The sequence below is a fragment of the Panthera pardus genome, unplaced genomic scaffold (assembly GCF_024362965.1).
Source record: "Panthera pardus isolate Hobbes unplaced genomic scaffold, ASM2436296v1 HiC_scaffold_20, whole genome shotgun sequence".
NCBI lineage: Eukaryota > Metazoa > Chordata > Mammalia > Carnivora > Felidae > Panthera > Panthera pardus.
In genome coordinates this window covers 56,933,656-56,946,664 of record NW_026526766.1, presented here as the reverse complement: position 1 = coordinate 56,946,664, position 13,009 = coordinate 56,933,656, and the positions used below count along the sequence as shown (strand labels likewise).

Below are 13,009 nucleotides of genomic sequence, written 5' to 3'. Positions count from 1 at the left end.
CCTTACTTGTGTTATTTTCTTTTCTATCATGGTGAACAAACTAGGGCCCTGGGGCCAAATCCTGACTGTCTCTTGTTTTTGTATGACCTGTTTGCGGATTCCTGTATTAGAGCACCTGGAACTGTGCTTTAGTAGGAGTGAGTTTTTGACTCTTGATTCCTGAATATAAGCTTCACTCTTACAAGTTTATCATCACTGGTTAACAGACTGTAGTGTAGGCAGGTGCCATATGGGTGTCTGTTAAGGTTGGTAGCAGGAAGCAGGTCAAAACATCTGAAACAATTCTATGATCATCTTTGGAGCTGGCCTGTGGAAATGCCCTCTGAGAAGATACTCTAATTCATGTGTTCTGGAAGGTTAAAGGATATGTTTTTCAGACTAGTCCATTTGTGGATGTATACTGTGGTCTCTGGGACACAGTATAGGACATAAGAGCTGTCCTGTGTGGGATACTTCATAGACTTTCTTTAAAACTTGAAATATAATGTATATATCATAAAATTCACCCCTTTATATAATTCAGTGGTTAAATATATTCATAAAGTTGTACAACCATCACTACTATCTAATTCCAGAACATTTTCATTTCTCGCAAGGAAACCCTGTACCCATTAGCAGTCATTCCCATTCTCTTTCCCCCTGGCCCTTGGAACCACTAGTCTACATGCTTTTATAGATTTGCCTGTTCTGGACATTTCATGTAAATAAAATTACACAATATGTGGCCTTTTGTGACTTTGTGACTGGCTTCTTTCACTTAATATAATTTTTTAAAGGTTCATCTGCATGTATCAGTATGTCATTCTTTTTTGTAACAGTATTTGTTGTTTTGATATACTACATTTTATTTATCCATACATCCATGCCATCCATGATGGACATATGGGTTGTTTCTACTTTTTTCTATTATACATAATGCTACTGTAAACATATGTGTACAAGTTTTTGGGTGGATGTGTCTATTCATTTCTCTTGGGAATAAACCGCGGAGTGGAATTGCTGGGTGATACGATAACTCTATGCTTAACTTTTTCAACAACTGCCAGATTGTTTTCTAAAATGGCTGCATCATTTTACGTTCCCATCAGCAATGTATGAAGGTTATAATTTCTCTATATCTTTGTCAGTACTTATTATTATCTGATCATCTAGCTATCCCAGTGGTGTGAAGTAGTATCTTGAGGTTTTTATTTGCATTGCCCTAAAGGCTAATGAAATTGAATATCTTTTCATGTGTTTATTGACTTAACCTGTTCTCTGACTTCTGATTATGTGTTAATGTAGGGACAAGACAAAATGGATTAATAAAATAGCATTTTCTCCAATCTATTTTTTCTTTAAAATATTTTTTTTTCTGATCTCTCCCTCTCCCATCCCATACCCTGTCCTATTCCCCCAACCCTTTATATATCTAGGTTTATGAGTAGAAATTCTGGAGAGTATAGATCTGTTTTTTCTTTCTAGTGCCAGAAGGAGCCACTCCCTCTCTAAGATACACCTCAAATCCTAGAAGGTGGAAGTGGGGTGGGGTAGGTAAGTGGTATACTTGGGGATTCTAATCCTATGATAACAGAGGATAGTGACAAACAACAGTCCCCTAAACAGCCCAGGCCCGGTGCTTTCTGCTCCATACCTTCAAAACTGTGTGTTCTCACCATGGTTGGTGAGGTAGGGCCTCCCATATTAGCATGCCCTATTCTGAAGCAAATTCTATGGGACCTCCGGAACCAGGAATTACAGAGAGAACCATTTTGATTGTGGGAAGTGCTCCCACAGATACAATCCTCATCACGCCCAGTCATGCCCCTGAGATCCTGTGCTATCTAAATTCTTGACACAGAAGTTGGCAATGGAGTCTGTAGGAATACCACAGAATGAAGTAGTTTTTATTCTTCCATCAATTAAAGAGACACAGATACTAATATCTTATACTAAGATACTAATGTTATTAAGATACTAATATAAGTAACACACAGACACAAGGACATATATGTGTACACATATCCGCATACAAAGAACCACCCACAGTTTCCTTCCCGGGCAACCTAAACACTTACATCTAAATGTTCCATGGTCACATCTCTGAGGAACCTACAGGATGGATGGAGCAGCTGACAGAGGATGGTGTCTGCGCCCTTGCAAAACAACATTACTCGATCTTCAGGTGTCCTCACTAAGGATAAACAAATTAAGAAGAGTAATCACATAGGCCCATTGTTACAAGAACTTGTCTGGGCCACTGAGGGATGGCATGAGGCTGTTCCCATGACATTTATTTCTGGTCCTTTAGGGGGCTAAGCACTCAGTGAGCAGTCACAGAGGATAAATAATGCCGTAAGGGCCAGTGAGGGTGGGAGGAGAACTTATGGAACCAGTTCTTCCATGGGTTCCTGTGTTCCATGGGTTCTTGTGGAAGACTGATTCAGAATCACATTTAGCTTCTCACATTTAGGTTCTAGACCAAGGTCCATACCTAGTAAGGACCAAGAATGAAAAATGACCTTCTTCCTCTTCCGTCTGAGGCCAAAACTAATTGAGAGTAAGATACTATGAATTTCCCTTATATTGTCTGCCCCCATCTCTTATTCCAAGGTCAGGCTTCATGGATTTATTCTCTGTTTTCATCTTGGCTTTGGGGGTTCAGACAAGCCACTATCTAGGAACACTAAAGAAGTATATGGTAACAAGCTCTCAAAGAGAAATTATTTGGGTATGTGAGAAAGTAGGAATGGCTATGTGTTTGTATTTGAGGAACAGTACCTTTGAGAAGGCATGTGAGTGGGAGAAAACATCCGTGTGTATATAAAAGAGAAAGTCAACGTGTGAATGTGTATGAAAGACAAATAAGGGGAGAGGACTGACTAGGAGGGGCACCTACCAACAATAGACATCCTCTTGCGCACATTGTTGAAGTCCAAAATAGCCAGCAGTTGGTAGACTTTGGTCTCACCCATTTCAACTACTGCAATTGTCTCAGAGGTGCGGTAACGGAACACAAAACCAAAGTTCCTGGCAGCAGTGACAAGGGCACCTTCATCTGGGGACTGAGCCTGGTATACCAGCTTACCTGGTATGAGAGAAGAGGGCAACAAGAGCCCGAAGAGATGTGCAAGTGAAGTCAACCCAGAAGTGACACCAAGGGACTTAAGTAAATATGGAGCCCAGACATCTTTCTTCAAACTTCCTCACAAGTTTGACCCTAAAAGGCCAGATTGCATGACAGGTTGTTTGGTTTTTTTTTTTCCTTTCCAATATTTTCAACTTATTTCACAGACCTGAATTGGTATTACAGAGGTACATGGTATATGCAATATACACAAATGAACAAACACAATTACTCTCTTATTTTAGTGGGTAAAGATGGGTCAGGAGCTTGTTAAAATGCAGGTTCCTGGGCCCTATTCAAGCTTACTGAATCCAGAATCACAAAATCTGGGAGGATGACCCAATAAATTGAATTTTTAACAAATCTCCTGGGTGAGTTTCAGGCAAGTGGTTCTGCATAAACTGCTTCTACATGAGACTGGCTACACTTCGATGGACACTCCTATAAGATAGGATAATAAGGATAGGATATATAGCATAGGATAATATGATTGATAATAATAAGACTGATGATGTAACAAACAATTAAAAAATACATGAGTATTGTCACCTTTGAAACTCTCACTTGGGGAAGGTAAATGACTTATTCTGGTGAATAAGTCTTTCAATCTCATATTACTCAAGACATTTCTGTCTTTAATTTTTTTACAGTAGAATAAAATAAAAATTTATTCTTTCCCATTTTGTCATTATAAGGTAATTTTAACTTATGGTTTTCAGTGTCCATAGTTGAAAAAATACTTTCCTAGATTGTGAAGAAACACTTCAGAAAATTAACAACAAAAACCTTTTCAGTCCTCAGTTGTGACATGTATTGTTTTTTTCTCATCACAAACTACTGAATTCTAGTAACTGCTTCAGATTATTTTGGTCCCAAAAAGAGCTGGGCAAAAAACTGCACTGATCGATGCAAACACTTTAGCATCGAAAAATGTGTAACTCCTCTTTCAAAATATCACTACAACCTGAGGTATATTTTGGATTATTTCTCTTTGGAAGGTAAATTTGATTTTTTATTTTATTTTATTTTATTTTATTTTATTTTATTTTATTTTATTTTATTTTATTTTATTTTTTTAAAATTTTTTTAACGTTTATTTATTTTTGGGACAGAGAAAGACAGAGCATGAACAGGGGAGGGGCAGAGAGAGAGGGAGACACAGAATCGGAAGCAGGCTCCAGGCTCTGAGCCATCAGCCCAGAGCCCGATGCGGGGCTCGAACTCACGGACCGTGAGATCGTGACCTGAGCTGAAGTCGGATGCTTAACCGACTGAGCCACCCAGGCGCCCCTGATTTTTTATTTTAAATGTTTATTTATTTTGAGAGAGAGAGTAAGGGAAGGGTAGAGAGAGAGGGAGACAGAGAATCTCAAGCAGGCTCCACACTGTCAGCATGGAGCTCACTGTGGGGCTTGAACTCATGAACCGTGAGCTCATAGCCTGAGCTGAAATCAAGAGCTGGAAGCTTAATCAACTGAGCTACCCAGGTGCCCCAGGCAATTTGATTTTTAAAAACAGTTATGCATCATCAGAGTCTTATACTTGTGGATAAGTCACATGGGACACATAATTTTAGGTCAGACATAAGATGTATCTATGAAACAGTAAGACTATTTTTCTTGTTTGTTTCCTACTTTATCACGTAAGTCAATAAAAAATGACAAGCCCAAATATGCTTCAAATAATAGCAACTTGTTAGAATGCCAGGTCTGGAGATACCTGTGGTGGGATGGGATCTCACTGGGCCAAGAGAAATGAGATTTGGGTTCTTATCTTTGCCCTTCTTAACTATAGGATTTTAAGCAAGTCATTTAATCTCTTTTAGCTTCAGTTTCCCTCTATAAAACTGGGGTAATTTTTCTCATTATGCTTAGTTAAGAGGGCTGTTGTGAAGCTTGTGGGAGATAATATAAATGTAAGCAATTTGTAAAACTAAAGGTGTTACTGGGGCGCCTGGGTGGCTCAGTCAGTTGAGTGTCTGACTTTAGCTCACATCATGATCTCACAGCTTGTGGGTTCAGGCTGGGCATCAGGCTCTATGCTGATGGTTCTGAGCCTGGAGCCTGCTTTGGATTCTGTTTTTCCCTCTGTCTCTGCCCCTCCTCCACTCACACTCTGTCTCTCTCAAAATAAATAAACATTTAAAAAATATTCAAATATAAGGTGTTACTAAGGGTATTACACTAAAGGTACGTTGCCTTAAAGGATATGATTTATTTGGTTGCCAAAATTCTTGTTTGTTACCAAAAAAATTCTTCATTTTTAATCAGTCATTTCTCATTCATTGTTTGTCAAAGAGGTTTGAGTAAATTCATGGGTGTCACAGTCATACTTGATTGTTAAAGAAACCAGGCTATGTGGGGATACCTTGAAATTATGAAGCAACAAGAGGACAACTCAACTCCTCCTTCAGGAAGTCTTGTTAGAGATAATGTGGCTGATCTTGGGGACAATTCAGATAGATTCTGTGACAGAACATTGTTGAATCTCAAGATTGGAAGCTCCCTAGATAGCATCATTTGGCCCCTATCCAATGACTGAATCCTCTTTAAGACCAAGAGGCTGTCTTCTACTTGAATATCTCCAGTGATGGGAAGCTCACTACTTGTCTATCCATCCCATTGCTGGACAACACTCCCTATTAGGAAGTTCTTAGATTAAGCCATTATAAATGATATCAAGCCAAACCCACCTGTAGCCATCCTAGGTTCTATGACATATTCTTAGCCCATGAGACCACAGGCCCCTCCTCACCTTCCACTTTCTCTTCTGACATCACGGTATGACACAATGAGAGTGAGAGAAAAAACAAGTGTACCCAGCGATCTCCCTTTTTCACTGCTTCTACCAAAGTCTTGTCATAAAATGAAAACTTAGGATCAGCCAGTTTGTTGTAGGAGAAGTCGACCTTTTCTGTTTCCTGGAACACAGAAGTCAGAACAAACTTCTTAGTAGCAGCCTGACACTTTACAGAAGATCTATTTGGGGACAGCTTCTGGAACATGATGAGAATTCTTAGGAGGGTGGGAGGAGAAAAGAAAGATAAATGGAGGAGACTTTGTGCTGGTTTCTAAGGCCTTTGTAGTTCTCATCATTCCCTTGGACCAGGAAAGATCCATCCCATAGGAAACAAGCTGAGCACTGCCTGGCAGACCCTTCTTGCCCCCTTTCTTCCCCAGCTACCCTGAATGATCAGTGGCCATCTTCACGTTCTATTCTTCTTCTTCTTTTTTTAATGTTTATTTTTAAGAGAGAGAGAGAAAGAGAGAGAGAGAGACAGGGAGGGGGAAGGAGAGGAAGAGGGAAAGTACGTGTGCACAGGGGAGGGGCAGAGAGAGGGGAGACAGAGGATCCAAAGCGGGCTCTGTGCTGACAGCAGAGAGCTTCTAAGTCCCAAATCCATGATAACCAAACCTGAAGATATGAGGAGGTAACTGCTCCATATTAATAAATGGTATCGGGAAAAAGTTTTGTCTCTGGCTGTCCTCTGTCTGATTTTGGGGGCTGGGAAGGGAACTGAGTCCTAAGTACAGAGACTATCACTGTGTTGCACTATTTCTATTTAATTCTACAGGGGCTAGAGACAAATACTGCAAGATAGAGGCAAGAGTATATAACAAGGAAGCTTCAGTACATACTTGTTTATCACAGACTTAATTTTGAGCCATTTTACTTGATCTGTCAGCATCTCTGGTTCCTTCCTGCTTCTAACCCTCATGGTCATTGCCCTTACCTCAATCTCTGGACCTAATATTCACTAACATTTTCCTGGTTCCTTTAGATATTGACTCTCATTCTCTATTTTGGCTAGGCTTCTGGTGGCCACCTTGGGTAAACATTTGTTTCTGACTTGATTTGGCCTTGAGCTTCTTTTACCCCATCCTGGAGTGTGATGTTAGTAACAAACTTCTCCAATCCATACCAGGATTCTCAAGGATACTTTTCCAGTTCTTTGTAGTCGTGGTGCTACCTGTGCTAGGCCCCAATATGTCAAGCACAGACACAACTGTCCTGGTTCGTGCTGTGTCAGGGAAAGGGAAGTTTTAGTGAGCTATATTGGCTCTTTTCTATATCACATCTAGAAGGAGTTTTGTCATAGTGGTGTTAAAGTATGGTCAGGTCCAGAGCCAAGCCCCAGACCTGGCCAACCACAGAATTGTAAGCTCTGGGAAGTCTGCGGTTCCAGTAATTTAAGATAATTCATCATATAGTATCTCCTGAGGCTTTTCTAGAGCTGGGCTCTTACACTGGCACACTCTTTGAACTGGAAGCTGGTGAGTGATGTGAGAAAAGCTGAAGAGGTAGGCATGAGGTAGATCCTGCATTGCCATCTTATAGGCAATAGGGAGTCACAGCAATTTTCTGCTGAAAGTGCATAATTAGGGACGCCTGGGTGGCTCAGCTGGTTAAGCATCTGACTTCAGCTCAGGTCATGATCTCTTAGTTTGTAAGTTTGAGCCCCACATCAGGCTCTGTGCTAACTTCTCAGAACCTGGAGCTGCTTCGGATTCTGTGTCTCCCTCTCTCTCTGAAATAAACATTAAAAAAAAGAGAAAGTGACATAATTAGATTTGTGTCAGATAAAGTCCTCTGGTAGCAGCATGGAAGATATACTGGAACTAGCAAGATGAGAAGCAGGGAGATCAGTCAGATCATTCAGTAATCCATAAGAGAAATGATATAGTAACAATAAATATTAAAATAAGGGGATGGTTTGAATATATAGGGAGCTAGAATTATGCAACATGATATGAGGGGGACAGAGGGAAAGAGTTAAGAATAATTTTATATTTCTTCATTCACTGTGATAGGATACCTGTCAGGAGGAGGTTTCTGATGGACTAAATTGGAGATACTTGAAGGACTAACAGGTAGTAATGAAAGCAGGCCTATATAGTTTTGAAGTTTAGGTAAGAGATTTGAGTTAGTTTCTAATCTCCTCTTCCAGGCAAGTAATGTTTGAGAATACTGCACCTGGCTGGGTACAGCAGTGAGGCAGGGCTGGCTTGGAGCTGCAGTACAGCATGACCTGAGAAGTAGCATTCATGGATAATTCTGAAATTGAAAGCCAAACAACCAGTTAAAAAAGGTTGAAAGGCAAATCCAGGTACCAGACAAAAGGATGGAAACTGGGGATATCAAGTGAAAGGAAGTGGATTCAGAATGGAGGGTAGAGGTGGCAACTGAAGAAACTCCTGGAGATGCTGTGACATAGCTATAAATAGTTTTTATAAAGTATCTTTAGCCTTGGCCATGGGTGGGAGGGAGCTACAAAGGATTCCTTTGATAGATGTATTTGGAATTCATCAGTAAGTATGTGGTAGTTAAAGTCATGTAAATACATGAGATTATTCCGGGAGACGATACAGATGGGGAAGAGGTTCAATAATAGAGCCTTGGAGAACATCAGTCCCTATGGCCAAGTTGATGAGAAAAAGCAGACAGGAAGAAAAAACAAGAACAGAGCTATTTAACAGGACCCAATGGACAAGAAAACTTTAAGAAAAAGTGGAGTTTAGGTGTTAAAATCTGCAGAGAAGTTGAGTAAGGACTTAACAGCAAGGCAGTCATTAGTGAGCTTGGCTAGGATAGTTTCAGTGGCTATCATAGGACAGAATCTTATTACAGAGAGTAGGTTGAAGAATTAAAGAAAGGTGAGGAGTTAGAGACCTCTGTAATTGCCTGTTTACTTATATGGCTCCTTCTCAAGTCTGCCAACTCTCTGAAGGTAGGGAAAATGTCTCTTTTGTTTTCCTCCAACCTTTAGCATTTACTCAAAGTCTGACATATGGTTGATACTCAGTAAGTATTTTGGACTGATGGGAGACAGACAATGTCTAGAGGGTAATACAGGAATGGTTCTAAGTGCTTTTTAAAATATGAGTCAAAATAAAATATAAAAATTTATTTTTAGTGGTTACCTCTGGTTAATGGGCTTAGGGTTATTTTAACTAATTTTTTTAACTATTTTATTTTAAGTTAATACTCATTTTTAGAATAGTCTTAGGTTTACAAAAAAATTGGGCAAAAGTACAAGGAGTTCCCATATATTATCTCTCTCTTCTTTCTACTCTGATTTCCTCTATTCACATCTCACATTAGTGTAGTACATTTGTTACAACCGACAAACAAATATTAATACGTTATTATGAACTAAAGTATATAGTTTACAGTAGAATTCTGTACAGTTCTATGGGTTTTGAAATATACATATTGTAATGAATCTACCATGACAGCATCACACAGAATAGTTCCACTGCCCTAAAACTCTCCTGTGTTCCGCTCTACTGCTTCATCTCTCTCTCCACCTCTCACCAAGACCCTGGCAACCACTGATCTTTTTACCGTCTGTACTAATTTGCCTTTTCCAGAATGTCATATAGTTGGAATCATAGTATGTAGCCTTTTCAGATTAGCTTCTTTCACTTAGCAGTATGCATTTTAGGTTCTTCCTTTTGTGTGTGTGGCTTGATAGCTCATTTATTCTTACTGCTGAATAATATTCCATTGTAGGGATGTACTAAGTATTTTTTTTTATAAGGAAGGGAAAATTTGAGCTGAAGGGAAAGAATCACATAGGAAGAATAACTTTCAGATATTAAGAAGGAGCGAATACAGGACTGACTGAGGTTCCTGAAGAAGTAGAAAGGGATGGAATGTAAAATATACAAAGAGACTTGTATTGAAAGAAAACAGGATACCTTTTTTGAGACTGAAGGAAACTAGGTAAAGGTGTGTTCTGAAGTATGTATGGAAAAGGATATTTAGGGGATAGTTTGAATTTTTCTCAGTAAAGTTGAAGGCAATATCATCTGCTGCATATTGGGGACAGAGGGGGATGTAGTAGAAGGCCTGAGGGTGAATTCTAGAATAGCTAACATGCAGAATTAAGTATGACGCTGACCACAAATTAGTAAAAAATTATCCAAATAATATTGGAAGCCTAAAAGAGGTTGGAGTTTCTGAATTTTTAATGAGTTTGTGATCTCCAAAAAGTGCTTGGCACTCTGAGATTAGAACAGAGAAGGATAGATGGCTTGGTTAATTAAAGGTTGAGATTTGGTGAGTGATTAAAGAGAAAAAGGACTAGTAAGGTACTGAGGATATTTATGATCCTGGGTACAGATGGGGGCAAGACAGGAAGGGAAGTAAAGCCATGAGGAATTGACAGACTTGGAGAAAAAGGAGAGCTGAGGGCTTGTGAGTTTTCCAAAGATAAGAAAGCAGGCATATATAGCAGAAGTCAAGTACTAAGAGAGATAGAGAAATAAGGTATGTGACCAGAGATCATGATGAGAGAGTTTACAATTTCAGAGTAGTACAATTCTAGATAGTGACATGGAAAAGGGTGATGAAGATTTTTGGGGTACTACAGGTCATCTGAAAGGCATATTTTTTCTGACATCTGAAAGCATCCATGGTGACAGATCATCCATAAAGTAGCCAGTACCACCCAAGATGATAGTAGGGATTGGGTACAGAGGAAGAATAGGAGCCAATTTTCAAAGTCCTCAGTGAATGAGATGAAGAAGTCAGAAGATGCATAGATGTCAATGACAGGGAGAGTTAAGGAGGAGCATTGCCAGAAGTCATAAGCATCACAGGAGGAAAAATTATAAGAGGAAGAAAAAGTAACGGTTTAAAGTTAGCACAGGATAATGAAGACAATACATTTGGGCTTTTGGTATGCAGAATAGGAGAGATGGAGGAAAAGGGATGTTCTCAGGGAAAGTCAATCAAGGCAGGGAGAAGAAATCATTTTTATGAAGAGATGAGGCAACAGGTAAGCTTGTTTACAAGAGAAAAAAGAGTCCAGTGATCCAGTGGAACACATGTTATGATTAATCAGTAGTGGAAGGAAGAGGTAGGGGAAAGAAACTCCAGAATAACAGTTTATTCCCTATAAGCTATAACTTTGTTTATATTGCCAAAGTCATTTGCAGAGTCTCTAGAAGGGGATTTAAGGGGGAAAAAGTAGATTTTCTATCCCTTTCCCAATCTCTTTGGATAGATAGGGGTGAGAAAGTAGTTGGGAGCTGGAGTTAGCTATTTGGTATATAAGTCAAGTGACTAAGGGTTTGGAATTAGTTATAGAAGGAAAGGGATAGGGTGAGGAGTATCATAAAGGTAACGGACAAAGCCCTATGAAGGGATGTTTAATATCAAATCTATAAACAAAAGCTGAGATCCAATACTGGAGAAAATAGTCAAAATGAACCAGCTAGAAACAGAAAGAATGAATAGGAAGATATTTTTATAATTGTGTGGGATACAACTATTCAGTATGTTGCAATATAATGTTCCTGAAGCTATAAAGGAAAAAGACTGACATGACAAATTTGATCACATACATTAGAAACTTCTACACAGAAAAAAAAAAAAACTTCTACACAGAAAAAAATATAAACAAAACCCAAAAGACAAAAATGGGGAAAGTAACTGTACTGTATGTGCCAAAGGAAAGGTTGTTATTTTTACTTTATAAAAAGTACTTTCAAGTAAGAAAAAAAGGGCAAAGAATATGAACGGGCAACTGAGAAAATAACTATAAACAGGCAATAAAGTGGGAAGGGGAAATAAGCACATAAAAATGATTCAATCTGATTAGTAATCAGAGAGAGGTAAATAACATGAGATGCCATTTTAACCAATTAAATTTCTAAAGATTAAAAAATTATTAATACTCAGTACTCATAAGGATATGAGAAAAAATAATTATTATATATTTTTGGTGGGATTATAAACTGATGCAATCTATCTAGGAGCAATATGGCAATATTAAACGTGCTAAAAATGTGGCTACCCTTTGACCAATCAGTTTCACTCCCAGGAGTTCGTTCGAAGGAAATAATTATCAGAAGAAGAGACAAAACTGTAAGTACCAGGGTGCTTACCACAGTGCTATTTATAATAATAACAAAATAAAATGGAATAAAAATAGGGGATTGGTTAAATAAATTAAGGTACACTAATACAAATGGATATGCCACTCATTCAAAATGATGATGTGGACCTAAATTTACTGACATGGAAATGGGACTAGAATATAATGTCAAGTGAATAAAAAGGAGGCTGCAAATAGGATACATGCTATGATGCTTCCTCTTTCTTTCCTTTTTCCCTTTGTTCTCTTTCCTCTCTCCTTCCATTCCTTCCATCCATCCATCCATCCGTCTATCATTAGATCTTGATGTATATGTGTGTGCATATACACACATGGAAAACACGTGAAAGAATATACCCCCAAATTTTACATTGGTTTTCTAAAGAAGATTGAACGATTTTCACTTTCTTCTTCATACATTTCTGTATTGATTGGATTTTTTAAAAATGTTTATTCATTTTTGAAAGACAGAGACAGAGCACAAGCAGGGGTGGGGTATAGAGAAAGGGGGACACAGAATCTGAAGCAGGCTCCAGGCTCTGAGCTGTCAGCACAGAGCCCGACGCAGGGCTCGAACTCACGAACCGCGAGATCTTGACCTGAGCCAAAGTTGGACGCTTAACCGACTGAGCCACCCAGGCGCCCCTGTATTGATTGGATTTTAAAACAAATTTATTTTGGAGAAAGAGAGCCTGAGTGGGGGAGGGGCACTGAGAGAGGGGGCTCCAAAGAGAGTTCTGCAGTGACAGTAGTGAGCTCGAGTTCTGGGCTCTAACTCACGAACCATGAGATCATGACCTGAGCTGAAGTTGGACGCTCAACCGACTGAGCCACCCAGGCACCCTGACTGGACTTTTTTAATATGAGGAAAGACTATTTTTCAAATAGGAAAAAAGAAAAAAGAAAAAAGAAAGAAAGCTATTTTGATTTTAAAGCACAAACCCAAATCCCCTCAAATAAACATAGGTCATTTATATAATGCTTTCTGATATTATGGGCCAATAAAAGCTTTACTATTT

At 39.0% G+C, this 13,009-nt stretch overlaps 1 protein-coding gene across 1 annotated transcript in view; it reads right to left on the bottom strand.

Annotated features, from left to right (window-relative positions):
* The window catches only part of LOC109270178 (phospholipid-transporting ATPase FetA-like), a 99,798-nt gene that overhangs the window by 13,608 nt on the left and 73,181 nt on the right, over nt 1-13,009 (bottom strand). The window contains exons 16-18 of the mRNA XM_053908084.1: nt 5,861-6,026; nt 2,879-3,067; nt 2,058-2,173 (exon numbers count right to left, since the gene is read on the bottom strand). Of these exons, the coding sequence (XP_053764059.1) occupies nt 2,058-2,173; nt 2,879-3,067; nt 5,861-6,026 (471 nt within the window). The remainder of the gene's footprint in view (nt 1-2,057; nt 2,174-2,878; nt 3,068-5,860; nt 6,027-13,009) is intronic.